This window comes from Macadamia integrifolia, chromosome 2, assembly GCF_013358625.1.
Source record: "Macadamia integrifolia cultivar HAES 741 chromosome 2, SCU_Mint_v3, whole genome shotgun sequence".
NCBI lineage: Eukaryota > Viridiplantae > Streptophyta > Magnoliopsida > Proteales > Proteaceae > Macadamia > Macadamia integrifolia.
In genome coordinates this window covers 8427096-8453161 of record NC_056558.1, presented here as the reverse complement: position 1 = coordinate 8453161, position 26066 = coordinate 8427096, and the positions used below count along the sequence as shown (strand labels likewise).

At 37.1% G+C, this 26066-nt stretch overlaps 2 protein-coding genes across 4 annotated transcripts in view; both read left to right on the top strand.

Moving 5' to 3' along the window:
• The window catches only part of LOC122070834 (protein FAM91A1-like), a 28387-nt gene extending 10031 nt beyond the window's left edge, over positions 1-18356 (top strand). Inside the window, exons 5-12 of one of the 3 annotated variants that reach the window (XM_042635082.1) lie at positions 3033-3139; positions 4082-4204; positions 4390-4543; positions 6311-6371; positions 7477-7853; positions 12161-13823; positions 15082-15512; positions 17605-18356. In XM_042635082.1, coding sequence (XP_042491016.1) covers positions 3033-3139; positions 4082-4204; positions 4390-4543; positions 6311-6371; positions 7477-7853; positions 12161-13823; positions 15082-15337 — 2741 coding nt within the window. In that variant the 3' untranslated portion in view covers positions 15338-15512; positions 17605-18356. Of the gene's footprint in view, positions 1-3032; positions 3140-4073; positions 4205-4389; positions 4544-6310; positions 6372-7476; positions 7854-12160; positions 13824-15081; positions 15513-17604 lie in introns of those variants that run through there. The other 2 variants (XM_042635089.1, XM_042635098.1) reach the window with 2 other exon arrangements.
• A 2993-nt stretch (positions 18357-21349) lies between these two features.
• LOC122063331 (isoamylase 3, chloroplastic) overlaps positions 21350-26066 on the top strand; it is a 52582-nt gene continuing 47865 nt past the window's right edge. The window contains exons 1-3 of the mRNA XM_042627052.1: positions 21350-21595; positions 24251-24305; positions 24437-24505. Of these exons, the coding sequence (XP_042482986.1) occupies positions 21471-21595; positions 24251-24305; positions 24437-24505 (249 nt within the window). The 5' untranslated portion in view covers positions 21350-21470. The remainder of the gene's footprint in view (positions 21596-24250; positions 24306-24436; positions 24506-26066) is intronic.

Below are 26066 nucleotides of genomic sequence, written 5' to 3'. Positions count from 1 at the left end.
AAAAATCTCTATATACAAAAAAGACATGATTATCCACAAAAGCAACTCATAAGATCTCAAATCATGCAATGAAGAATCCCAGCAGGAAGTAAACCCATCCCTGTATATGCCTAAAGACTCTTTACAAGCTAATGCCCAACATAGTTGACAAGGCGACTCCTTGGTCGCTTTGCATCTAGGTCCCCTCCAAGGCCTTGGGTTACCCAGATGGCATGACAACCATGATGCCCAATTGGTTAAATATTTGGCAATGTCAGCACTCAGCACAAATTATTGGGAAAACTAGGATTATCTTTGAATGCCCTTCTATTCTCTCCTACAAACCCTAAATAACTTCTTATGATAATAAATTCCACAATATAGTGCCTTATTGGCTGAAGGAATCCATAGACCATTGACCAAACACTTCAGTTACATTAGCAGGTCCAGTCATATCAACTCCAAACAAAGTCAGACAATATGTCCTCACCTTAACTGCCAAATTACATGATAAAATGGGACAGGCTGAAGATATCCCGTCATAATTGGAAATTACATCTATTTGCAAATTGTAGCCCCCTTGTACTATTGGATATCCAAAGTAAAAAAATTATTGTGACTTTTAAGCTAATAACCGAAGCAACAGTACATCAGTGCCTACTCCCCAGAGGGGGGGGGGGTTGTCTTACCACACCATATTAGCATTCCTTGTCTTCTTTTCTAATTCCACCATATTGGCATTCCTTGTCTTGTTTTCTAATTCTCATCAACCTCCTTTGTAAGAAGCTATTACAGGATTTTTCTTTAACTTCCTATTTTATTTTATTTTTAGTTACTCAAATAGTCAAATTGAATTAGTTTAGTACTTCGTTAAGTCCTTTAATTATATACATGTAATGGACAGATCTGTCCCTAGTTTTAGAGTTCTAGTAGTGGTATTTTGTCATTTAAGTTAGGAAGTAGGGATTTGGGGTCTAATCTATGAATCACACAGGGCTGTAACAAATCATATTTAAAGAAGACAGAATATAGAAAAACTGGGTGGTGTTTCCAAGATTTGTCTTTGGTCATATCCTACCCCATGTATATATATATTAGGAAAGGAATTTTTTTTTTATTGGGTAAGGATTAATTAGGAAAATAATTGGGGGAGGGAGGACATATAGAAAGATATAGATTGAGGAAAGATAGATGGAGAGAGAATGAATAAAGAAAGAAAATATATAAAAAAGATATTTCACAAAAAGAGAGTGGAACGTGAGACAGGAGTCTTACCAAAAGTGAAAAATAAGAACGTGGGAGAGGTGGGAAAGTGTTTAAAAGGAAATGGGGAGAGAGCTGCTGGATCAGCTGCTTTTGCTGCATTTTACTTCTTGTTTCAGATCTATGTCTTCTTCTTCCCACTGGTACCACTTGTCTTCCCCTCTTGATAGTCTGCTAGATACCTAATCAACCTCCTCTTCTTAGGTTTAAATCTGACATCTGAATCATTAAATCAAAATTGGCTCGGATTTGAACCCTCTCAATCCCCTTCCCTTGATCTTTAGTTGCTCAAGTAACCTTGCAGATTTCTTGATTTATGGATAATTTGTTTGCCAAACCATCATCTGTCCCCGTGGCAGTTTCAGGCAGTAAACCTTTTGTCACTTGGCAAAATAAAGATATTGTTTTAGGTAGTGTTTAGGTAAAAAGTTTTAGAACTGAATAGCTTGCATAGCTAGGGAAGAAGAAAAATGTACAAGAGCTGGTACCATGCATAGTTGATGTGGAACTGGGAATTGTATTTGTTCCATCCAGTGTTTCCTCTATGTGATGCATCTTCTGGATCTGCTTTGGTAACATATTTTTTTGGGATAATTTTTGGGTGATTAATGTAAACAATAGAGAAAGAGAGTTTTTTGATTTGGGTAATGGGAGTCCCAACTCCCAATTGATGAGATTGGGATGCCCTGCTCAATTCATTATATAGACCAGCAATTACATACTCCTAGTAGGAATAGGAAATATACTCCTAGCAGGAATAGAAAACAATAAGATAGGAAACAAATCTAACTTCTAATTCTAATCCGCTAACCAATTATAGTTAGACTAGAACACCCCTAAGGGGAGTCGCGGCTTGCGCTAGACAGCTGGCCGCGACTCCTCTTTCTCATGCCATACTTTTAAAATATAATAAATGCATTAAAAGAAGGGGAGGGGAATTACAGCCCCAAAGGGAAAATTAAAAACCCCTAAAAGGGTAACAAAAGCCCATTAAGGACTACATCACAGGCCCAGATGGGCAACATGAAACAAATGATACACTAACATATCCAATACAACTCAAAAGCCTACATGGGGCTTAAAGAGATGACGAAAGAAGTCCATTACAAAGCAGTAGGGCAACCAAGTCAATTCCAGGGAGGGCTTCACCAACCCTAACCAACTAATCTCAACACTTCATTTTCCAAGCTGCCAAGACGAGAATGAGAGCACCACCGGCAAGAAGGCAGCCATGGCAGAGGGGCGCTAGCCTTGTCGAGGGCATTGGCCAAGTGAGCAGCTGCCCTAGCCGAGGTGACAGCCACGTTGGAGGGCCGCGGGCCTTGCGGAGGGCAATGTCGATGTGGCTGCCTGCCGAGCATAGCTGGCAGCCTTGCAGGCTGCTGGCAGCAAAGCAGCTTTTTGCTGAGCAAGCCAGGCGGTTCAGGAAGGTGGCTGGCCTAGCAGGGTTGGCAGTCGAGCGGCTGCAGGCCAGGCGGGCTGGTGACCAAGTAGCAACTGGAGCACCGGCGGTGCAAGACGTTTGATCTGGGAGGAACTGAAGGACCAGGTGAAGTCAGCGGGAATCCAGATCTGGCAGCGGCTTGGCCGGTGACACTGATGTCTCACCATAAATTATATTGTTTGTCATCAATTTTTGTTTTTATTTTTTCATGCAACATTTGTCTTCTCTGATTTTGTGATTCTCTTTAGGTCTTTGGGCTAGACACAGGATTATACTTTTAGGCTCCATATTAATTTAACATGTTGAGGAATCTATCACAGACTCATATATTTCATATTTCCTGCAGAGCAACCCTATGACAGCATCCCGAATTTTAGTGCTGCAGATGCCTTGAGACTTACTGGAATAGGAAGAAATGAATTTATTGATATCATGAACAAGTGCAGATCTAAGGTTGGTTACAACTAGAGGGTCATCTGTGTGTGTGTGTGTGTATGTGATTGAATATCCATCTCACATAGATGAGGGTCCTCTATCTGCATGTTAGAAGATTGTGAGAATATGATGACTTTGTTCCATTGATCTGGGTCTCTGTTCCCCTCTCGTTTTGGATTGGAACATCTGTCTCTTGTGCTTATCTGTTCACTACCTAAGACATTTGTTGTTTTCATTGAGAAAAAGCTATTAATGTATTTATAACAGCTTACAAAAGAACTTTTTTGCTTTTTTGGTGGTTGGTAGTTGGGTGAGGAAGGTGCTTATTTACTTGATGTGGAGAAAAAATTCCTGGTGTTTCCTTTGAGGCCGTAGTGCAAAAGGTTGTGAGGCCAGGGTTGGGAGTTTGTCCCGGTCATGGGACCATTCATCCATACAGCCCTAAAGAGTACTTATAAGGAACTCTTGACAAAAATAGTTCTGGCTAGACCAGCATATAAGTTGCTATTTTCAGACCCTTAACCCTTGTTGACTTAATTGTGGTTTTCAAGTTCCAACATCAGCATGAAGTAAAAACACAACTAATCAGAACTAGAAAACAAGACTGAAAAAAAAAAAAACTTCAATAGGGTCACATAGCTACTTGTAGGCTTCTGGAACTTATTAGGCCTTTGCTAAACTCCAGTGTTCTGAATCCTCTGCAATGAGGATTACCTATTAATCTTTGCCTCTTATGGTGACAATTATATTCATATCATTTGCTTGAGAGGACTGCAAATTTTCCTCTTCTTGTTTAAAATTTCTGAAATTCACTGAATAATTCTTCCAGTATTCGACATCCTTATTGTTCTGGTTTTATTAATTTGTCTCACATTTAAAGCTTTATATACAAGTGATTACCTTGTCAGTGAATGCGCTTCTTTTGTCTTGACTATCATACTCTCTGTTGGAGTTGGCCAGAAAATCATGTGGAAACTGAACAAGTCAATTGCAAAAGAACTACTGCCAATGCAACCTGTGGACTTTTCCATTGAACCCTGGTGGGGAGTTTGCCTCGTTAACTTCACATTGGAAGAATTCAAGGTAAAGTTCATCAAAAATTTTCTGGGTTCTTAACATGAAATAGAAATGAAATGTTTAGCACATAAAATTCTGTAATCGTTTGGGTAGTTCAATACATACATCAGTTGTTCATGGGCATTTCATTTGTCCGTTCTTGTATTCCTGTGGTTGTTTGTTGTCTTATTATTCTTTTTTTACTCTTGAAGAAACTCACTGAAGAAGAGATGGCAATGATAGACAAAGTCTGCAAGGAGGAAGCAAATTCATTTATTCTTTTTGATCCTGACATTGTACGGGGCCTTCATCGACGAGGATTGATCTACTTTGATGTTCCTGTTTATTCTGATGACCGTTTTAAAGGTAATTTATACATGCTTGCATTTTCTATTATAAACTTGATGTAATGTATTTCTCTTTAGATTTGAACTGTGTTTGCGTTGGCTGTGCATTCATGGGCTGGATAATTTTGTAGTTTTTTAAATGTGGTATTAGTTTAGATGTACATATGATAAAACATGCATTACATTCATGACATTACTTAAACTTCTCATATATTGCTCTGCTGCTATTCGCCTGTGTCACTTGTTGAAAGTTCATGTTAGCATGGAAAAGCATGGAAGAAGATGACCAGGGCTCAGAACAAAGAGAAGCAGAGACCTAGAACTACTTTGAAGCACCAATTCCAAGCCTGAGTTCCATGACATAAGCTTCAGTTCCCTTTGTCTAACTCCTATCTTGGATCTGTTGGTCCTTCAATGGTGCACGACTTTGGACAATTGGTTAAAGATTGGTATCACATTGGTCATTTGACTCAGATCATATGATCCTGGATTGTTATTGAATGAGACCTACCCTTCTATTGCTCTTTTGTATATGGATTGCGAAATCCATTGTTCATATTAGTTTCTTCCTCCACCCCTTGATTTCTCCTATCCTTTGTTTTTTTCATCCAATCGAGAGTGATCTAGATTGGTGTCACCTGGGCTGATTTGAACAATGATACCAACCTTATATCCTGATCTTGGATTGTTCTGTAGGGCTTGCCTTATATTATCTTTTCTCCTTTTTAAGTGAAGGATGCTAGTATCTAGAAGTTTTAAACATAGAGAGAGAATTTTAACTCATAAGTAATAATGCATATGATGCTTGGACTTGAACTTTATCTTTCAATTTCATTTGGACTCGAGATAAACTCAAATTAATATAGGCTGAACTTTGGGGTGGTGTTAAAATGAACAGAATTTCATTGTCTCCTTAGTTGTCATGGCGCCTAGGCGATCCAAGGCGATCAATGGGGGTCAAAAACTAAGTGACACCAATAAGGCGCCAAGGTGACGCCTTGACAACCATGATTGTCTCTTGCAGACCAGATAATGCACACTCATTGTAGGAACCAAGTTTGAGCTTGGTTGAATACTACAGATAGCTTAGCAAATCCTTTGCACAACTTACTGGGAGGCTTCATTTGTCTTCAACAAATTTAGAATGTTATTCGTTACAGAAGAAGTTAGAATAGTTGACTTCATGTCTTGGATTTTTTATTTATCTTTGGATAAATGATGATATTTATGAAAAGGAAGAAAAGCACAGTTGGGTTGGAGGTAGATGCCTTGTAGAAGAGATAAATAACAAAGAAAGATCTGCCTCCAAGGGAATCAATTTGATGGTCCTGTCAATGATTTCTGCAATTTATCCCTCAAGTCCTTAAAATAACTTCTTTCAGTGGTGGGAGATCATTCAAGAATAGTAAGTGAAGAGATAAGTCTACACCTGTCTGCTTTTCTTTGAGGTTTGGCTTATGGTTGTATGTGCAATTTAATTTTTAGGTGCTTTTTTATATTTGCATGTACTTGTACGCTCTTCTAATTTCTTCTTGCCTTTGCTATAACAAAAACTTTTATTGAGACTGTTATCCTTTGGAACTGTTACAATATCTTAATCCCTTGCTTGCATCTCATAATACACAATATTTAGGTTTAAAAATTGATTCTGAAACGCTCCAAGCTGAACCAGACATAATTTAAAATTTTATTCTGAAATTGAAACTGACGATTTTCATGTCTTTTCATGTTTATGGATTTTCTTTGGTACTGCAAGTTTGAGTTATTAACATTTATACTGATTCAGTTTCCAGGCTGGAAGGGTTTGTTTCCAACAGGGAGCAGTCCTATGAAGATCCCATTGAAGAGTAAGTTCTTTTGGATTTTTATTGGTGGTTTCGATGTTATGGAAAATGCTAAGCCAACACATGTATGATATGCTGTAGAACAGTCAGGGATCAAAGTTGTGTAATAAATCCATGCCTGCTTGTATGGAGCTCACAGCATTGGTGGGATCCCAGACGACATAATGTAATGCTTGTTATGTACTAGTACTAGACCCCCACCCCCAGGATACTATATAACCGAACAGAGGCAGCAAGTGGTCCAGTTGGAATGGTATTTATTAAAGATCCCAATTCGAATCCATCCCAAAATGAAAGTGATTTCTCCTCTCTCTCTCTCTCTAACTCTCTCCCTCTTTTACTCTTCCCATTTTATCTGTGTTGCTTTGCTGCCTTCATTCCTTTACAAATTACAAAAACCAAGTTATTACTAAAGTTGATCAAATACTCTCCTTTTCAGTGGAATTCTAGAAGATAGATGATTTTGAATGGTCAGAAGTCTCCAAACAATGAAACATAGAGCCGGAAATGCTCAAGCCCACTTTTTTCCTTTTGCAGAAAAAAAAAGAAAAAAATTATTTCTAAATTGAAAACTGTTGACCATTTTTTCCCCTAAAGGAACTATCTTTGTGAGAAAAAAGTTATATCCATATTTTCATTGTCTAGAGGCTCCTGAAATCCTCTCATTTTGATCAAATCCTTATCACCTCTACAAATATAAGTCATGTGGTCTTACAAGAATCTTATTCATATTTAACTACAGGGTGGGATGATTTAGTACATGAACTACATGCATAATACAATGGAAATGCACTGTGTAATCTCATTAGAATATATCCCCTGAATTAGAGTGAATGCAAAATTTTAGTGATGCTGGTAAATGTCCCATATCCCTGCTGTGTCAACATAAAGTGAACTACAAAATTCTTGTCACGTTGATAAATGTCAATCTGGACCAGAACTGCTGATCTGACCTTGGAGAATGGCCAGATTGGTGGACATGTCAGCATTTCCTCCCTGCACCTGAAATTCTGAATAATTAAAACAATACATTGAGCTTTATTTGCTCTACAACTTTGTTGTTCATACTGTGAAGCTTAAACCTAACTATCTAAGGTCCTTTGTCCAGGTTGCTCTATGCTGTGTTTGTCGTTTCAAGTGAGAATGCAACTGTAGCCGAATTGGCTGCAACACTACAGGCTGACCTTTCTCAGTTGCAGGCTGCTGCATCTTTTGCATGTCGACTGGGCTGGGCAGTTAAAGTAATTGATCCTGCATCTATTCTTCAAGATTCGAACACTACAACTCCTAATATTATTCTGAGTGATGAAGAAGATGGTTCTCGTGGTAGTATCAGCTCAGCGAACATGCCTGATGATGGAAATTCTGTTCGACAAGATGTTTCAGGGGCAGAAAACTATGGGCTAGTTTCTGGTCATGCTCGTGTTGCTTTTATTGTTGATGCCAATATAACATCGTATCTCATGATGGGTTCTGTTTCACCTGGTATGTTTTTAGATGACTGCTTTTGTGAACCACAATGCATATTTTCTCTCACCTGGTATGTCTTTGGATGGCCATCTTTTGTGAACCACAATGCATGCTTCTCTCATCACTCCTTAGGCACCGTTTGATAACGTTTCTGCTGTTTCTGTGTCTAGAAACAACAGAAACGGGTTTTCACATTTCTGGAAACAAAAACGGATTTTTTAGTGTTTGATAAACCTGTTTCTGGAAACGTTTTTTGCAGATATAATGTCCCTAAAAAACCCAATAGTATCATCGGATGCCGAAAAGGGAGAGAGGGTTTGGTTGCCTCCTCTTAGGTTTAAATAGTTGAGAGATTTATCGGGCACAACAACCTTTTTTTTCTCTCAAATTAGTTTCTAGAAACGACGAAACAAGTCAAACTTGTTTCGTCAAAGTCGTTTCTACAATTGTAAATAGGCATAAATTTTGATTTATTTTTCTAGAAACGGGTGAGACGGAACAATTTTATCAAACGCTTTTAAGGTTCTTTCTCCATTTCTAGGAACAAGAAAACGCAGAAATGGAATAAACGGAACGTTGTCAAACGGTGCCTTGATTGCAACTATTATAGGGCTCAGATCAGACCCAAAAGCAGGTCGAAGGACCTATTCAGCATGCTCTATCAAAGCCTTAAAATGGTAAGATCCAGAGAACAGGTAGAAGAACTAACACTGCCATAATTTAACACATCGAATCAGCACACTCAAGGACAGAACTGCAATTACTTCGCATCTAAAGCTTGGATCAGCATCCAGCACCATATCAGGATCAAAGAGCATGTAGAAGAGGAGCTTCAATGCTTAAAAAATTAGGATAATCCAATGGATGGATTAAAAGTAATCAAGGACGCAAAGGTCTACCAAAATCCTTCAAAAGCAAGGTATCACCAGTTTCAATATATTGGCATCAATATGGAAGAATTGGGGGGAATCTTTATAGCTATGGAAAACCCTTGTTCTTCATTTTCTCATCAACTGGGTTTTCAGACAAAGCAATCATACAACATTGGTTGCTGTAGACCACAAAGAAAATTCCAAAGGAGGACTCTCAAGGAGAAAGAAGTATAAGAACCAATGGATTTTAATACTCTGATACCATGTTAGTATGTCAGTACATTAAGACCAGCAGGAGTAATAGAGAAGAAGAAAAAACTAAGAAGAAGAACTAAGAAGAAGAAAGAGAGATAGAGAGAGAGTTGCCCAAGGTTTGTGTTGTGAACAATATGACCAAACCGTGGGCTCAATCTCGTATTTATAATAATCAGGAACACATAAGTACCAACTCGAAACTCCAACAAATAGAAGTACTAAAATACCCCCCACTAACAATGCTAGATATGAACAATAGAAGCACATGCTAATTACACGCTAATTACACACATGCACATCACATAAATTGATACTAAAACTTAACCGTTCCTCCTCCTTGGCACACGATTTATTCCTGTCAGCTAGACCTTCGTAGATGATTAGATGCTCTTAAGTCAAGTCATGCTTTTCGGAAGAAACCAAGAAATCATAGTAAGCTTTGATTCGAAGCATCCTTCTTCCTATTACATTGCAATATTTCATTATCTCGGTATCTCCTTCTTCCTATAACATTGCAATATTCCATTATCTCACAATCTCCTCGGATTAGTGAACTTTGTAATTGCATAGCCTCTAAAGGAATCTCATGCAATCAACACCTTCCCTCTATCACAAATTTGTCCAAAATGAAGAATTTCATAGGACAGGACACCAAATTAGTTAGCAGCACCCTGATACTTCAATTAAGAGTGGCAATACAACTAAGTATGCTTTTTCCTCACCCCACTTAAACAATATGTACCTTGCGTCATTTATGTGAGAAATATTATGAGGGTAAAGAGGCCTAGACTTTGCTGTCCATCCCTCTTCCTAGCACATGAATAAAAAAATAAAAAATAAATAAAAATTAAAAAAGAAAAAAGAAAGGATGTTTGAAGTGTTTCATTTATCTGAGGTTATGTTGGTTTCTACTTAAAAACAAGGTTCTAAATCTCGGATGAAACTTGCGTTTCGACTGAGACAACTCGGTTTTGACCTTGTCCGAGCTGAAACCATTTGACAGGTTTCACAAGTTTACACTTGGTTTCAACCAAGAGTTGGGACTTGGGAGTTCCACAAGTTTTGACGCTGCCAAGGTGGATTTTGCTAAAAACTGCATCACTTGATTTCTTCCTATTTTTTAGCATTTTTATACTCATTCAACCCTTCTATAGCTTGGATATTGGAGCTTGAAGGTAATGATTTTCTTTCCCAAAATCTAATTTTGGAAGAATTAGTACATAGACAGTGTTGGGATTTGGAAACAAAATATGTTATGAGATACACATGTGTGGCATTCAGAGGAGTGTCTCCGACATCTTCAGTAGTATGCAGCTTGTGGATTAGACCCACCAAAAAAACTCCCATGTGGTAGTGAGTGGTGAGTATTGTATACTTGTGTTTCCCTAACCTAATGTATGTTTTGATTATTTTAATTCCGTATTTACCTTTCCAATAGCTAAATTATATGTAGTCAATGTTTATAAATAGGTCTAGTGTACAGTAACATTCAGCATACACTAGAAAACTTGGGTCCAATAGGTGTAAAATGGTAAATATAGGCAGCACACACAGACATAAACACGCACAAAAAAAGGTGGGAGGTGGAGGGTAAAAAAACATTTTATGGGCCTCAAAACCTCGGTTTTGAATTTCAACAGCGACAACATAGCCTTATCCCTACTAAATAGGGAAAGATTTCGAATATAGCCCATAAAAATCCCCATTTTCTGTTGAAACCGGTTTTATCCCTACTAAATGGGGAAAGATTTCGAATTTAGCCCATAAAAATCCCCATTTTCAGTCGAAACCGGCCTTGAAACCAAAACCTTGATCCTTGCTTAAAACAAGGGGAGGGAGGCAGAGAAGCACATTGTTGGCAGTGATGGTGGTGGGATGGAACAAGGTGCTAAAGGTTTTCTGAGTCATAGGAAGAAAGGAAAGGAGAAATTTATAGGGAAAAAAAAGAAGTTGAGAACACTGTTATTCTTTAAACAGCAAACATATTGCTTCAGTCCATAGAGCACTTCGTGCTCACCTAAGCCTCAGGTGGTGTTTCAAGTTTTCAACAGTTTGTCATTGCTTCAGACAGTCATGAATGAGCTGGAAAATGAATTGATTCTATTTGACTCAATGCCTCTATTGAACTTTACTGAATGCATCTCTCATTAACTTTTGTGGAATAGGATGGACAAACCAATTAACGAATAAAATGATTCACTATCACCTCTTCTTGAACTGTCCTTAGTTTCTTGTTGTTGCTACAGACATATATGTCATAATTTGTTCTTATTGATAGAGATGCATATTCAATTTCTTAGTTTCATTGCTAATTGAGTTAACTAAGGGCCCCTTTGATTTTGTTTCTGCTGTTTCTGTGTCTAGAAACAGTAGAAACGGTTTTTGTTGTTTCTGTGCTAAGAAACGATTTTTGGAATTGCAAAAAGGTGTTTGATTTTTCTGTTTCCCGAAATGTTTTCAATAGTGTAGTCGGGTTCAAGACACAAGTGAAGGCACAACGTTTCAGGTATGCGGCTCATGAGTGAAAGCACGATGTTAGAGTTGCAGGTATGCTTCGTGGAGATGAGTTTCAGAAGGATGAAGGCAGTCTGGAAATGTGAATTTTGCACAACCAGGCTGGAGTCGCCACTTCTGGATGGAGAGAAGTTTCAACAATGGGTTGGGATTGGGGTAGGTCGAGTGAAGTATTAGGTTTTTCACGATTTTTATACCTCCCACTTGTTTCTAGAAACAGAAAAATAAGTTTGACTTGTTTCTCCATTCTTGTTTCTAGACACAGAAATAGGCATAAATTTCTATTTCTATTTAGAAAGACAAGTGAAACGAAATAGAAAAATCAAATGGTTTTTGGGGTGTTTTTCCGTTTCTGAGCACAGAAAAACAGAAAAACATGTTTCTAGAAACAAAATCAAACGGGCCCTAAGTTCCATTTTGTGTTACTAATATGTTGCTGGAAGTTGGATTTATATCATCTATCCATTGGACAGATGGTAATGGTATCATGGTTGTGTAATTAATATAATAGATTATCATTACATAAAAATTAGGTATATGTGTTCTGTGCTCTTCTGAATTGATGGAAGATATGCCTCTAGTCCCAGATCAGGTGGGACAGTCTGAAAAGGATTCCTATACGGAACCTTTTTGTAGTTTGGATGAAGCACTGTTTGAGTTGATTTAAATTATCTTTTGCAGGTTTGAAATCTCATGCTGTAACACTCTACGAAGCAGGGAAACTGGGCAATGCTAGCATTGCTGAACTCTGCAAGGATCTGACTACATTAGAGGGAACAAAATTTGAAGGTGAATTGCAGGAATTTGCAAATCATGCATTTAGTCTTCGATGTGTTCTGGAATGTCTTCAATCAGGTGGAGTAAGTACTGATTCTGTGGTTGAGGAATTTAGTGCAGTAAGTACTGATTCAGTGGCTGAGGAAGTTAGGGCTAAACTGGGAATGGAATCTTCAAGCAATGATGAGGCTATTTCTCTTATAGCTGATATTAATATAACCGAGGAATCCAGCAACTCTGGTGGGATTGAAACTGGGGCAGATGATGATGAGCATCTTCAGGATTCAATACCTTGTAATATGTCTGTGGCTGATGCTATAGTTGAATCTGTTAGTGGAAATACAGGTGATGAATCAGTTTCGGCTGTTTTATCTGAAAATAAGAGTGGCTGGAATGAAGATTGGGAACCAGAACCTAAATTCCAGACTGATGGGAAATCTGCGTTGGCTGACTCTCTGGAATCTGAAAAAGAAATTCCAAAGAGGAAAAGAAACTATCGTGTCGATATTCTTCGCTGCGAAAGCTTGGCATCTCTTGCACCTGCAACGTTAGACCGGTTGTTTCTTCGTGACTATAATATTGTTGTATCTATGGTTCCTCTTCCTTCTTCATCAGTTTTACCTGGACCTACAGGTCCTATTCACTTCGGTCCACCCTCCTATTCATCTATGACACCTTGGATGAAATTGACACTTTATTCAGCTGTGGGTGGTGGACCTCTATCTGTTGTATTGATGAAAGGGCAGTGTTTGCGATTGCTTCCTGCACCATTGTCTGGTTGTGAGAAGGCACTGATATGGTCTTGGGATGGCTCTACAATTGGAGGTTTAGGAGGCAAGTTTGAAGGGAACTTGGTCAAGGGGAATATACTTCTGCATTGTTTAAACTCACTCCTAAAATACTCAGCTGTGCTGGTCCAGCCCCTGAGCAAGTATGATCTTGATGAATCTGGAAGGATCATTACTATGGATATTCCATTGCCCCTGAAAAATGCTGATGGTTCAAGTGCTCATATAGGGAAGGAGATGGGACTATCTGCCGAAGACAGTGGAAAGTTGAATTCACTGGTTACAGATTTATCAAATAAGATGGAATTATGGACAACAGGTTACATTCGCCTCTTAAAACTTTACAAAGAGAGAGAATCGGATGAATTTTCACCTGATGATAAAAAATATGAATGGGTTCCATTAAGTGTGGAATTTGGTATTCCTCTTTACAGTCCAAAATTATGCAGCACCATCTGTAAAAGGGTGGTCTTGTCACAATTACTTCAAACAGATTCACTTTCTGAGCATCATAATGCTATGCAAAGTTTAAGAAGAAGGTTGCAAGATGTTTGTGTGGAGTATCAAGCAACTGGTCCTACTGCAAAACTTCTATACCAGAGACAACAATCAAGAGGAACATCTCGGCAACTAGTTACCTATGCAAGTGGTAGATGGAATCCACTTGTGGATCCTTCTTCTCCTATTTCTGGAGCCTCAAGTGAATATCAGAGACTAAAACTTGCTAGCCGGCAGCGTTGCAAGACGGAAGTTATGAGTTTTGATGGTAACATCCTCAGGTGATTTTCTTCTTAGTCTTTCTTTTATGTTTCCACGCGGCTTATTTGTTTCTAGTCTTTGTAAATTATATGTTCTCAAATTACTGATTTTCCATTGATGTGCATATTTTAAGGTAACATAATCATATTTCCACCAAAACATTTCTAGTGGGGTCTATGAGAACATTCTGTTTTCTAGGTTCCATGCATTCTTTATTGGTCTTTCTCTTTCTATTTGACCCTCCCCAGACCCCGCAGTGGCGGGAGCCTTGTGCACTGGGTACATACCCCTGCCCCCTCTTGGTATTTATTGTGATTGAATATGTAATGAGCAAAGAGTACCGAGATGGAAATATTGGGCAAGCCGCAAGCCTATAGTGAGGTCTCCCCTTATTCTAGACATGGCTGAGAAGCTTTAATCAAAATATAAAACAGATATATACAGAAAAGATACCACACCTAAACCTGTTACAGTACTGTTATGTTGTGTAGTTTTTATTTTCGATTAACTGGTGGGAGGCTGGGAGTCATACCTCGAAAGGGCTTTCCCTTTATTTTTATTTTTAACCATCTCTGCTGGAAATTAATGTATCGCAACTAAATTTTATAGTAGCATGCCATTCAAGATAGAATGATAGGGAAAGATACTTTATATATGTAATTTTTCCCCTGTACTCATTCGCAAACATGGTTCAATCCGAATTCCTGGATCGGACCAGTCACTGCTGGTCTCGATATGATTATGATCCCCAAGTCAACTTGGCCAAGATATGGCTGTATTGTTTCAATCTTGGGAAAAACAGTGCTCTGGAGACCTGCTACAACTGAGTTCAGAGAGGTGATCAGCGAATAAATTGGGATCAGTCTTGGACGATCCCGAGTGAACTCGGCCAATACAGCTGATCTGATCCTGATCCCTAAATCCGTAGGTCAATTAACCAATCCTGATGAAATTTGTACAGATTATCTACTCCACTGACAAGATAGGTTGATCCACGATGGATCAACCCAAAAGATATTTCGATTGATGTGCGCTTAATGTGGGATGCTCCGAAGATTGGCTGATCACAAGCTTTAGTCAATTAGCCTCCTGTTATCGATCCGCACACCATGATTTAAAACTTAAAAGAGATTCAGAAAACTAAGCATAAGATGACCCCACAAACACATTTTATTTAGTTATCTATACAAATTGGTGCAATTTGTCAATATCGTCTTATTCTACTCAATGACCACGGCAGAAGCTGAGACCACCCTAATTCTTGGACAATGACTGCAGGTCTTATGCTCTTGCTCCTGTATATGAGGCTGCTACAGGGCCCATTGAAGATTCACCACCATTGAACACAGTAAAAGTGGAGCTAGATGATGTTGACAGCAGACAAGTAGCACTGCCAGGGGTTAATCTCCTTTTTGATGGATTTGAATTGCTTCCATTTGACATATGTGCTTGCCTTCAGGCTCATCAATCAGTCTCTTTAATAGCAGAGGCTTTGGCAGCCTCTGCATCTGTGCAGACAAGTAGGGTCACATGATGCAATGTTCTATTTGAGCAGCAGATTATATGGATGTGTAAGTGGAGAGGTGGGCCTAATGCTGACACATGGCAACCATCATCAGGCTGGTCTAATTTCCATGATCTGCTTGCTTGGATCTCGTGGTGCATCTCTGACCATTGGTTGTAGAGGCAAGCTATGTTTAATGGTTAAGGTAAAGACTGGACCCTTCCTTGGAATGAATTGCAATTTTTTGAGAAATAGAAAGTAGAAATATTTTTGAGAACTAGAGAGGATTTCTACTCTTAGTCACATTGTTTACCATCTAGAATGCCCCTCCCCCATCCCCTTTTTTACTTTATAAATAAATTAAAGAATATGTAACATAAAATTGCATTGTTTTAATGAAATAACTAACCTTACTGATCTGTAAGGTTTATACTCCTGTCAGATTTCATAAAAAAAACTACTTTTACATTTTATCCACCATATTTAATGGGGTTTCTGATGCCCAAGATTCCATGTGACATTTTCAAATAGGCATGAGAGCAACCTGTGAGGTTCGCAAAATCTCTGTTTTAATAACTTGTGTTTAACACTACTAGTTCCATATTCCTGCAGATAAAGATATCATTTCCAAATATAAGATTTGGATGTGATTAAGGATAATTTTAGGTCTCATGGCTTCCTCCCGCTACCCAGCAGCGTTAGATTATTTTCGGTTGCTCAAGTATAATTGATTCAAACACCAGTGGTTGCATCTATGATTCAGGACACACACATGAAAAGGATGAACAGTCATGACCTATCTTCACAGGAGATCTGTTGTGAGGGGTGGTGTGGGTATGTGTCTAAGGAGTCAGACCCGTCTGACTAAATGTTAGCGGGGGACTTATATTTAAATCTGATAATTTGCTACAGGTACATGGATACATCATACATTTCAATTTTATGGAATTTCCAAGTAAGAAAAACAAGTTGTTATTCTAGATACTTTTTTTAAGCATTCATTGTTAGTTGGAATTTGGTTTTATCCAACATGGATATGTTGAGTAAAATCAAGGGTCCTGGTATTGCAGGTTCTGCTTTATTCTTACACTTGTAATTTAGTTACTAAAAGAGATGAAAATATGGGAAGAGAAAGTTGTAGGTAGAGCTTATTACTTTCAATCCCCTGGTTTCTAATTGAGGTCTTTGACTAATCATGGAGTCTTACCAGTTTTAGAGAGATCTTGCCTCTTAACTCTAAAGCACTCAATGCTGGAGGAAAATCTGAAAGCTGCAACTAACATATATAGGAAGAATTAAGCTGGCATTTCTAGTACAGAGCTGAATGACAGCTCGCTGCTTAAGTTGAATTATCCGCTTTCTTTGCCACTTGAAGACTGACGGACCCTATTGCATCCTTTCCTTGTTTGAGAAATAAGTTTCTAATCTGTCACAGTAGTGTCTGTGGAGCCTGGTATGTGGTTACTGATGGGACTGTTATAAACTGTGAAAACCATCGCTCTCTTTTTTCTAGTAGTCTTTTTACCAACCTGAACCTTTCCTCTCTCTCTCTCTCTCTCTCTCTCTCTCTCTCTCTCTCTCTCTCTCTCTCTCTCTCTCTCTCATACTATACGCTTCACTACATTCTTTCTTTTGTTATCTCTTCTTTTCCCACCTTTCTCTTAATGACCTGATTTTATTTTATTCTGCCTTGTTACAAATGTATCATTTAATTTTACTGAATATTCAGTTATGTTACGTTAAATGCATAGGCATTCAAATATTAGTATTGTTCACTCGTAAGAAATATTGGTATAAGATGTCTTTCACTTATGCACATTCTAGAGATGGTTCAACTTTGGGGCTTTTGGTTACCCTGCACCTTCTGCTCCGCTTGACAATCTGGTCAATAGGTTGGAAGAATGGGTTCATTTTATAGTGACTTGTCTTGGTTGGCACTATCCAAATTTCTGATCTCCATAGTTGGGTTTAGGTCAGATCTTGGAACTGACAACTTTAAACATAATGTCCATAGTTGAGCCTACAGTTTCTAACACATGATGTTATTGGCCTGAAAATTTTATTAGACCATTCAGATCCCAACTTGAATTTAAGCTTCCCTCTACAAAGGGGGAATAATTGCTTGTTAGATGACTACCGGAAGGGATCTTTCTCCATGTGAATGTAAACATTGTTCTGTTCTGTGTGTATCAGTTTCTTTTCCTTGTAAGTTTTTTTTCCTATTTTTCTCATGTGAAGATGAACTTAAACAGAACATTTTAGCTTTATTCTGATATTTCTTCCTGATGCTAATGCAGGCAGCATTGCGGGTTCCATTCTTTGTCATGTTGTAAGTAATCCAGGTTAGTATGTAGTCCCCCTCTCCCCCCACACCACCCCCCCAACCCAAAAAAAAAAAAAAGCGAAAAGAAAGAAAGAAAGAAAGAAGAAGAAGATAACCAGAGAAAAAGAAAAGGAGGAATAAATTGAAAAGAAGTTTTTAGCAGATAAAATTCCAATTGAGTTGTTGTAACTGAGTGTTCAGGTCATTGCTACTTACCTGGAAGCTTGATTTTCAAATTTTGTACACAGTAGTTTGGGTGTAAATTGGGCAAACAAAAAGTCTGCCACTTCTGTAGTGTTCCACATATATTGAGTTGATATTTCATGAGCTGCACAAAGTCAGCTCTCATTTGACAAAGAAGAACAACCAAGTCAATTTTGAAGTCTTAACCTGTATCTCAATCTATCCATATAGAAAAGGAACAATGGAGGCTTGCAATTTAGATTTCGGCTTCATTTTAATTGAATTCCTATGGGCAGTGCTCCCTTTGAGAGCTATTTGTCTCTGGAAACAGAATCATGTAACTTATACTTCTTTGTTCCCCACCCCCCTTTTTAATTGGTTGATTACTCCGATATATACTGCTGTTAAGTTGGGTTGTGGCCCTGGCCAGTGTTTTTTTAACAGCAGCTATATACAGGTCATATGACAGTATCTATATGTTATATATCAAGGGAAAAACTTAATTCAACACCATTAATGACATTTATATCACTGTGAGGCTCAGTCATGAAAGAAAGGGTTGGGGGCTTGCGATTAATTTGACACTCATCTTATTGGTCTAATTTCAGTGAAAACGAAGGAGTGGTTAAAAGTTGTCTATTACAGTGTTAAACAGCATTTTTTGTAATTTTGTGTCAATTCAGTTGAGGCATTTCATCTTATTTGGGTTTAAAAGCTTGCTTAAGATTGATATGGTGTCTTCAATGACAAATGTTCATTCACGTCTGCATGAGTAATGACTGATTGTAAGTTTCATATATAGTGAAACAGTGTTACTGGGATAGTTGCATGATAGTGTTGACTCATGGCTTCACAGATATCATGGATTGGCTACTTCAGCATAAAATTGCATAACTTCTACTGGCACATTCATGAAAGAAAACATTTTTATGTTTCGGTTTGGGTTTTTTCGATCAGTTTTATTGGTTCGGGCTAGGTTTTGACACCCCCAATTTATGGCAACCCGAATTCTGTATAGATTCAAATAAAAATAAAAAAAAGATTAAGAAGACAAAGAAAGTGAAACTACATCTTTATTCCTTGTCAAAATATTATCCCTTTAACTATCAACAATCCATCTCCCCCCAAAAGAAATGAAAATGATTCCTACATACCTGTGGTAGGATTCCATTCACCCACACTATTCTTTTGCCACGTGGATAATTGATGTGGTTATTTTGATTTTGGATGGAGGTCATAATCCAGATTAGCCATACGTGAAAATTGAGAGTCTAATTTAATCAAATACCCTCGTGTAGTGGTATACATCCCAATGTATTTCCATGCACACCTAACTAATACATGTCTTTCCATGTAGACACAACGGTTGTCCATTTAGGTGCCTCTTTGTGTAATGGCTTCACACTAGGCCAGCCAATCCCAAACCCATAGGGTACAAAAATCCAATGGAAATACATTACTTCCAACCAGATGGAGCTTAAAGAAGAATAAAAACCTAATCAATTAGAGGCTGTCACATGTTTAGGATAAAAGGATAGATATTCAGGAAAAGATTATTGGATCTTTTTTATATGAATGTGTATATTTAAATGATATTTAAATGAAGAAATTTTCTCAATTTAAGTGACTGCAACGTAAATTCTAAAATGTTCTTCCTGCATGAAACACGAAGCTTTCATTTTGACAAATTTTATAATATTTCATGGGGAAAAGGACCCTATCCGGTAGTTTAGAGCCTGCGCCCTGACTCAGGATGGGCAAAGTGAAAGCACAATTGGTAAGTTTCAGCCTAACTTCCATCAAATACTGTCCCATGTATTAGCATGTTCTGGATATTTAAATGCTTATATTTTGCCACTTGGACAACCGCCTCAATTAAAAGTTTGACATGTGGGTTGGGTCTTGTGATTTAGGTGTTCACAAATATCAGCCCCTCCCCGCAATCCAACATGCCGAAACTAGGTGTGCTCTTATTTTTTTATTCAATTTCTTTGTACTAATATTGTTACATAATGAACGAAGCCTCTCTATCAAAATAAATAAATAAATAAAATAAAATAAATAAATAAATAAAACAAAACAAAACATTCTTTTTCACCACCAATTTCTTATGGGGGTGCAATTTTGATCTAAACATGGAATTGGTGCATGACTCCACTTATGACATGTGATAATTCAAAATTATAAGTATTTGGTTGATTTGTAGTGGTGTATTAGGTTGACAGTCAGCACTTATTTTAATTAGTTATAACCTGTCAATCTCTTTACGTGGATTCACACACTCAATCTTGATTGGAATATCCATGTAACCGACCTTATTAAGTTGGGATAAGATTTTAAATGTTGTACAATTCAAATAAGACCAAAACTTTATAGATATGTAGATCCTAAGATTCCTCGCTCACATATCAAATTTTAAATAAGGAATTAAAAAAAAAAAATCTGAAACTATCAAAAGGGTGCATCAACTTATAGGAGGATTTGCAAAGACATAAATATGAAGATATGGCATTAGATGAGAGGATAAAGTATTGAATTTGAAGTTAAAATTTGTCTTGAAGCCAAGGTAATAATTTCTTTGATATCCAACAATTCAATTACCAAATCACTCAGAGTTCATATCATTTGCAGTGAGCGGTGAGATATGATGAACATTAGACGGCTGAGAGCATTTGGGCATGTGCCCCAGGGGGCTCCCAACCACCCGATGTTCAAGGGCTACAGATGATTGTTGGTGTACGATGTCTTATATTCCGTCGCAGTTTAATCTAGTGAGTACTGGTGCAGACGCCTCGACAAAATAGAATTAGTTTATTTGATGGTAGTTTCGTACTTTCTGGATTAGGGTTTTTCGCCATATATTTGTAGCAAGGTTTTTATTCGCTAGAATGCAAATAATATTAAGAGGTGTGAGGATGAACACTATAACCCTATTCTCTATTGATAGTGAAGTAGAATCTCATCTCCCTAAAAAAGTAGACAATCTTGTCGAACCTCATAAACCTGTGTGCATTATTTGTTTTAATTTTTCCATTATCTTTTACATGTTTTGTAGGATTGCATTTCTACGACGATTTCTCACTCTCTTTTATTCGTAGAACAAGAATGTACCTATTCAAAAATTCTTTTTATTTCGAGCAATTCGTGTGTGCCCGCGTGCACTGCGCGCAAAGCGCCAGGTCTCCCTACATCCTACATGAGTGAAAGCGCTTGAAAGGGTGGTGCGACCTAAACTCTTAAAAAGAAGTCTTGAATCAACGATCGGTACTCGGGCTTGGCCGCGTGTGCTCACTCATTTGAGTGAACTTAGCAGTTGGAAAAGGAGTCCAACGGTTGTGTAAAAAACAGAGATATTTTAATTTCATTATTTAAACCGAAACTCATTAACAGAACATGTGATATTTCCTTAGTACGATAGGAAACGAACACGTGGCAAACACATGAAAGGGAAAGAAGCATCTTTACACGTGGGGTCACGCTTCGAGGCCGCTCTCGTAAATTGAAGCTTTAAAGCTTTTCAGATTTCAGTGAACTCAATAAAAGGTCTTGGAAAAGGTTTCTTTTAGATGATTCTTCTTCTTCTTAGATTGGAGTTGAAGCTTGAAACTTGAAACTGAGATCTTTTTCTTTTCTTGATTCTTTTGTTCTTAGCTTTTCATGGATGCTTTGATTTACTTCCAAAAGGGGTTAAAGATGCTCCACTCGCCTCCTCTGTTCACTCATGCTGCTTCCAGTAATTGTCTTCGTTCTCGGATTGCATCCTTTAGTTTCTTAGAGATGGGGTAAGTTGTGATCCTGTTCTCTCATGCTGTTGTTCCTTATTAATTCCTTTTTTGATTGAATAGTTATGGTATTTCAACTGTAATTTAGCTTTTTCAATCGTGGAAAATTATAATTTACAAATGCTACTTATTATTATTATTATTTTTTGGCCGTAAATAGAATGCTGTCGTGTGGTAATTAAGTTTGCGGCCGGAGTGGAATGTCTTCGAATTCAAATTAACTTTAGGGTCTGCTTACGTTTTATACTATCAAATGTGGGTCTTGTGAATTGGGAATCTGAGAACTGAAGGATTGATTGAACACAGCGGAATGTACATTTAATTTTACTGATCTTGTAAAACCTAAGAATAGGGTATTCAAAACACAATTTCCATTTTATGGAGAAGTGTCACAAGTTCAACTCAATTCAGCAGCTCTATTGGAGTGAGGACACGTGACAGCTCTTGTACGTCAATCGCCCTTGGAGAGATCAACACTTGATCTCCAGGGCCAGTATCTTGAGAGAACAGAGAGTGGCACAAGAGGAGTTCTTTCTTTGAATTCGTAAGTATTTTATCAAACTCTTCCTTTTTTAATATATAATATTGAACAAACAAGAACATGAGAGGAGTTTTCTTGAGAATTCATAAGAGTTCCCTCGATCTCCCCCCTTCCTTTAATATATTATATTGACTAGATAGAGACACAGGAGCAGTGTTTATGAGAATTTGTAGGAGTTTCTTTAACTCCTCCTTCCACGATATATGATATATTAATTAATTAATATTATTAATTAATCAATTTAACATTCTCTAATATTCAATAATCATCTCTCTCTAATAACTAATAATTATGCTGCAAATTTCAATCTCTGTTGCTAGTATTGGGAAGAGGTAGGATCCCAATGGGAAATCTACCATAGATGCTTAATAGATAATGTCATCCATCTCAATTAATGACATTTACCAAAAAAGTACGTCCAAAGTTGATATGACTCTTAAATCCCCAAAAGTTATAGCAGTTAGCCACGATCCACTCCCTCCAGTTTACAATATCGCATAACAAACATCCAAACATGGGAATATAACCATCACCACCACCACACAGCTCTGTCAAAATTTGATTGCAGAGAACTTGAACCATTGATTGGGTACCAATAGTTGTTTCCAAAAACTTAAAAAAATAAATATTAATATGTAATACTATTGTCAAACCTTTTGTAAATGGTTTACAAAATGTGTCACTGGGTCCTAATTTTTAGCCAATCATGTCCGCATACTCTCTTTGATATTCTCCAATAGGAAAGTAGATTCATTGTTGAGCACCTCTCTCGTTCACAGTCTCACATTGAATTTAACGCACCGATATATAGTCAAGAGGGGACATCAACCATTGGTATATCAAAAACCCATAAAGCTTGACTGGAATGATGAAGACATCTCAGGTCTAGGGACCAGTAAAAAACTACTAATGATAATCTTGTCCTTAAACCACTGATAGTAATCCGTTTAAGAATCTCATGTGATTCGGTCCAATGTACACACAATATGTACACTCACACTTGTATCTCGAAATCAACACACATTTTGACAACCATATAAACAAAATGGCCATTTCTATCCCTAGTCGTGAACAAATTTTAAGTAAAAACCTATGGGCAGCGACAGCTTGTTAATGTCATGCAATCATAAACATAAACAAACTACTTATTTATAAATTTGATGGACACACTTCCAACAAGAACTTCACAGAAGGCATTCTCTCAATTAAAATTAAGGAAGTGAAAAAGTGAATGTGTATGAAAATATGGAAAGTGCGATTTACTCTCTACTCTTTTGCATCCGCTTTACAACTGACACAGGTAAATGGAAAAGTTCTACAAAAAGTTATAACTTTGATTTAGATTAAAAAAGAAAAAAAAAAGAATGAACATTATCGATCTCTGATAAGGTAGTGCTAATATAGCCTTATGAAATAATTTTGTGGATCATAAAAATATGGAATTGTTTACAGGGAAGGATTTAAGATATGTTTTTTCTTTCAAATCATGTTAAACCTTTCTCTCTTTACATAGACAAGCTTAGTTTGTGAAATTTGTACTACTAACATTAAAACGAGGTAGCCACTGCATTTTTTTATTTTATTTTTTCAAAGAATTCATTGAGGTTTTGTTCAACAGGACTAAGAAATGAGAAAAGAAATTGTTTTTCCCAGGTAAACTTGGAAACCTCTTTGCTCCAACTGAGGCTTTATTTGTTTTAATAAAGTAGCGGAGATGCTTTTTTTTTCTTTTTCCCCCTCTAAAAGAACTAGTTAGTTTCTGACTGCTAGATAAAGCTTACCATTTATCCGAACCTTATGGAAATTATTTATATTCTAGGACTTTTTAAGCCTATATGTGTCAGTTTCTCCAAAGTTAGTAGAATAAACTTATCCGTGAAATGAAAACATTGATTGAGGTGTAATACAACACTAGTTTTTGGATAATATTTCCAATTTATCACATAGAAACAGATGGAGCCTAAATCCAAGAACGGCATTAAAGTTATGCTTGATGATTTCCTATCGAAAATTAATTGGGCATGTGCTGAATCAGAATTTCATTTTCAGATTTAAAACTTCTATGTGAAGAAACATTTCAATGATTAATTAAACTCTTTTGAATGACTTTACAGATTGAGATCAAGTAAGCATGTATTTGGCAGCACTAGGAAAGGACTTATCAGTGAGGCATGATCTGTTTTGTTATGACATCGATGCATCTATGTCTTTTCATTCTGTTTGCCATTCTTCAAATTCTCTCTCTGAAACTCTTTGATTATTTTATTAAAAGTCATGATTTGATTTTTGACGTAGGTTAGACAATTGGTAATACCAGATTGAAAGCTCCAAATGTTTATGGTCGCCGTGCTCAAGAAACTGTGCTTGAGGTATTCTCACTTGTAAATATGTATAAGATACTTTTTCTCTTTCTACCCCAACAAAATCACACTCAACTCAGCCTTATCCAAATTAAATGGGGTCAGCTGCATGGATCCTTTTCTTACCCCCCACACCTTTTCCATTTTAAGGTTAATTAACTGCTTTTAAGTTTAACTGTTGAATGATTCAAGTGAAGGGATGGATTTTATTCAGTAAATAAATAATGGATTGGTTATTATAATTTACTGCAATAGAGCGCAGGTGACAAGGAATTATTTCAGTATTTAATTTCCATTAGTGTTGACCCTCTTCGATTTCTAGTGGATTTCATGCTGAATGCTGAGCAGAGAATGTTTTTAACATTTTATGATGATTCATGCTTTGTGCAACTGGCGTAAATTCTTACTCAAGGGTCACACCCAATGCCCATTTACAGTTGTATTTGTTGGGCTGTTGCCTTTTTGATCCTGCTGATACAATCTTGGTCAATCTTCCATGACTAGGCAAAGATTAAAGAGATACGTGTTGGAACAGCTCGATACCATTCCCTGTTTTTGGGAAAATTGAATGCTGAGAAGGGAGCTCCTCAAACCCCCCGGATCTTGCAATTTAGAATCAAACAAGTTGAGGGAAATTTAAATATACATAAAATGACCCTAACTCATTAGTTAAAAAATCTGCACATTTTAAGATCAAATCGATTGAAAGGCATCCCAAACACTAATGTTATTGTTTTTTCTTCCTAGAGCTTTGATTTTTCTGATGTTTTTTGCTTTGAACTGTGGATATGTGCATATTGGACAAAATCCATTCATGAACCACTTGTTATTTGCAAGATCAATGAATTTGTGGCAAGTTTTGTATGTTAACTGAAAGTAGGAAAAACATGAGAAAATTCAATTTCTCCCCCTTTTTGATGCTATGAGTTAAGCAAATAATTTCTATGATGTGCATTATGGATAGATCTATGAAGCCTCTAACTTCTTAGCGGCTGTTGGATTTTTTTCTGTAATTTTTTTATTTTGGGAATGGCAAGAAGTGGGCATCTTTAATTTTATTTATTTTTGGGTCATGAGATACTAATTTTTTTTTTGAAGGAATCATGCCATAAAATTGACCAATGTAGTGTTTTGTATGCTGTTTTCTTCAAATCCGAATTTCTAGTATATTTAATTAAAAAAAAAAAAAGGAAGGAAAATAAAATAAGTGTATTAAAATGTGTTTAATATTTATATGCATGCTTCTAAAACAAAGCAAACAAGTCCATGTAGCTGACCCCATTAAGTTGGGATAGGGCTGAATTTGTTGTTGTTGTATGCATGCTTCATTATTTAAAATTTAAAATGTAGTGGTTTGATAATAGTGTGTGACATTGATTTTCAAGTTTCATTATAGCATCAATATGCTTATGTTTGAGTATTTGACACATTTTATGACCTATGGAACTCTTGGATCTCTTATATTCTATTTGGTAGTATTAAAGCACATTTATAAGTTGAATGTTCTTGACCCACACGTATCATATATGCTTTCTATTTATTCTCTGTTATGCTTAAAATGACTTATTCT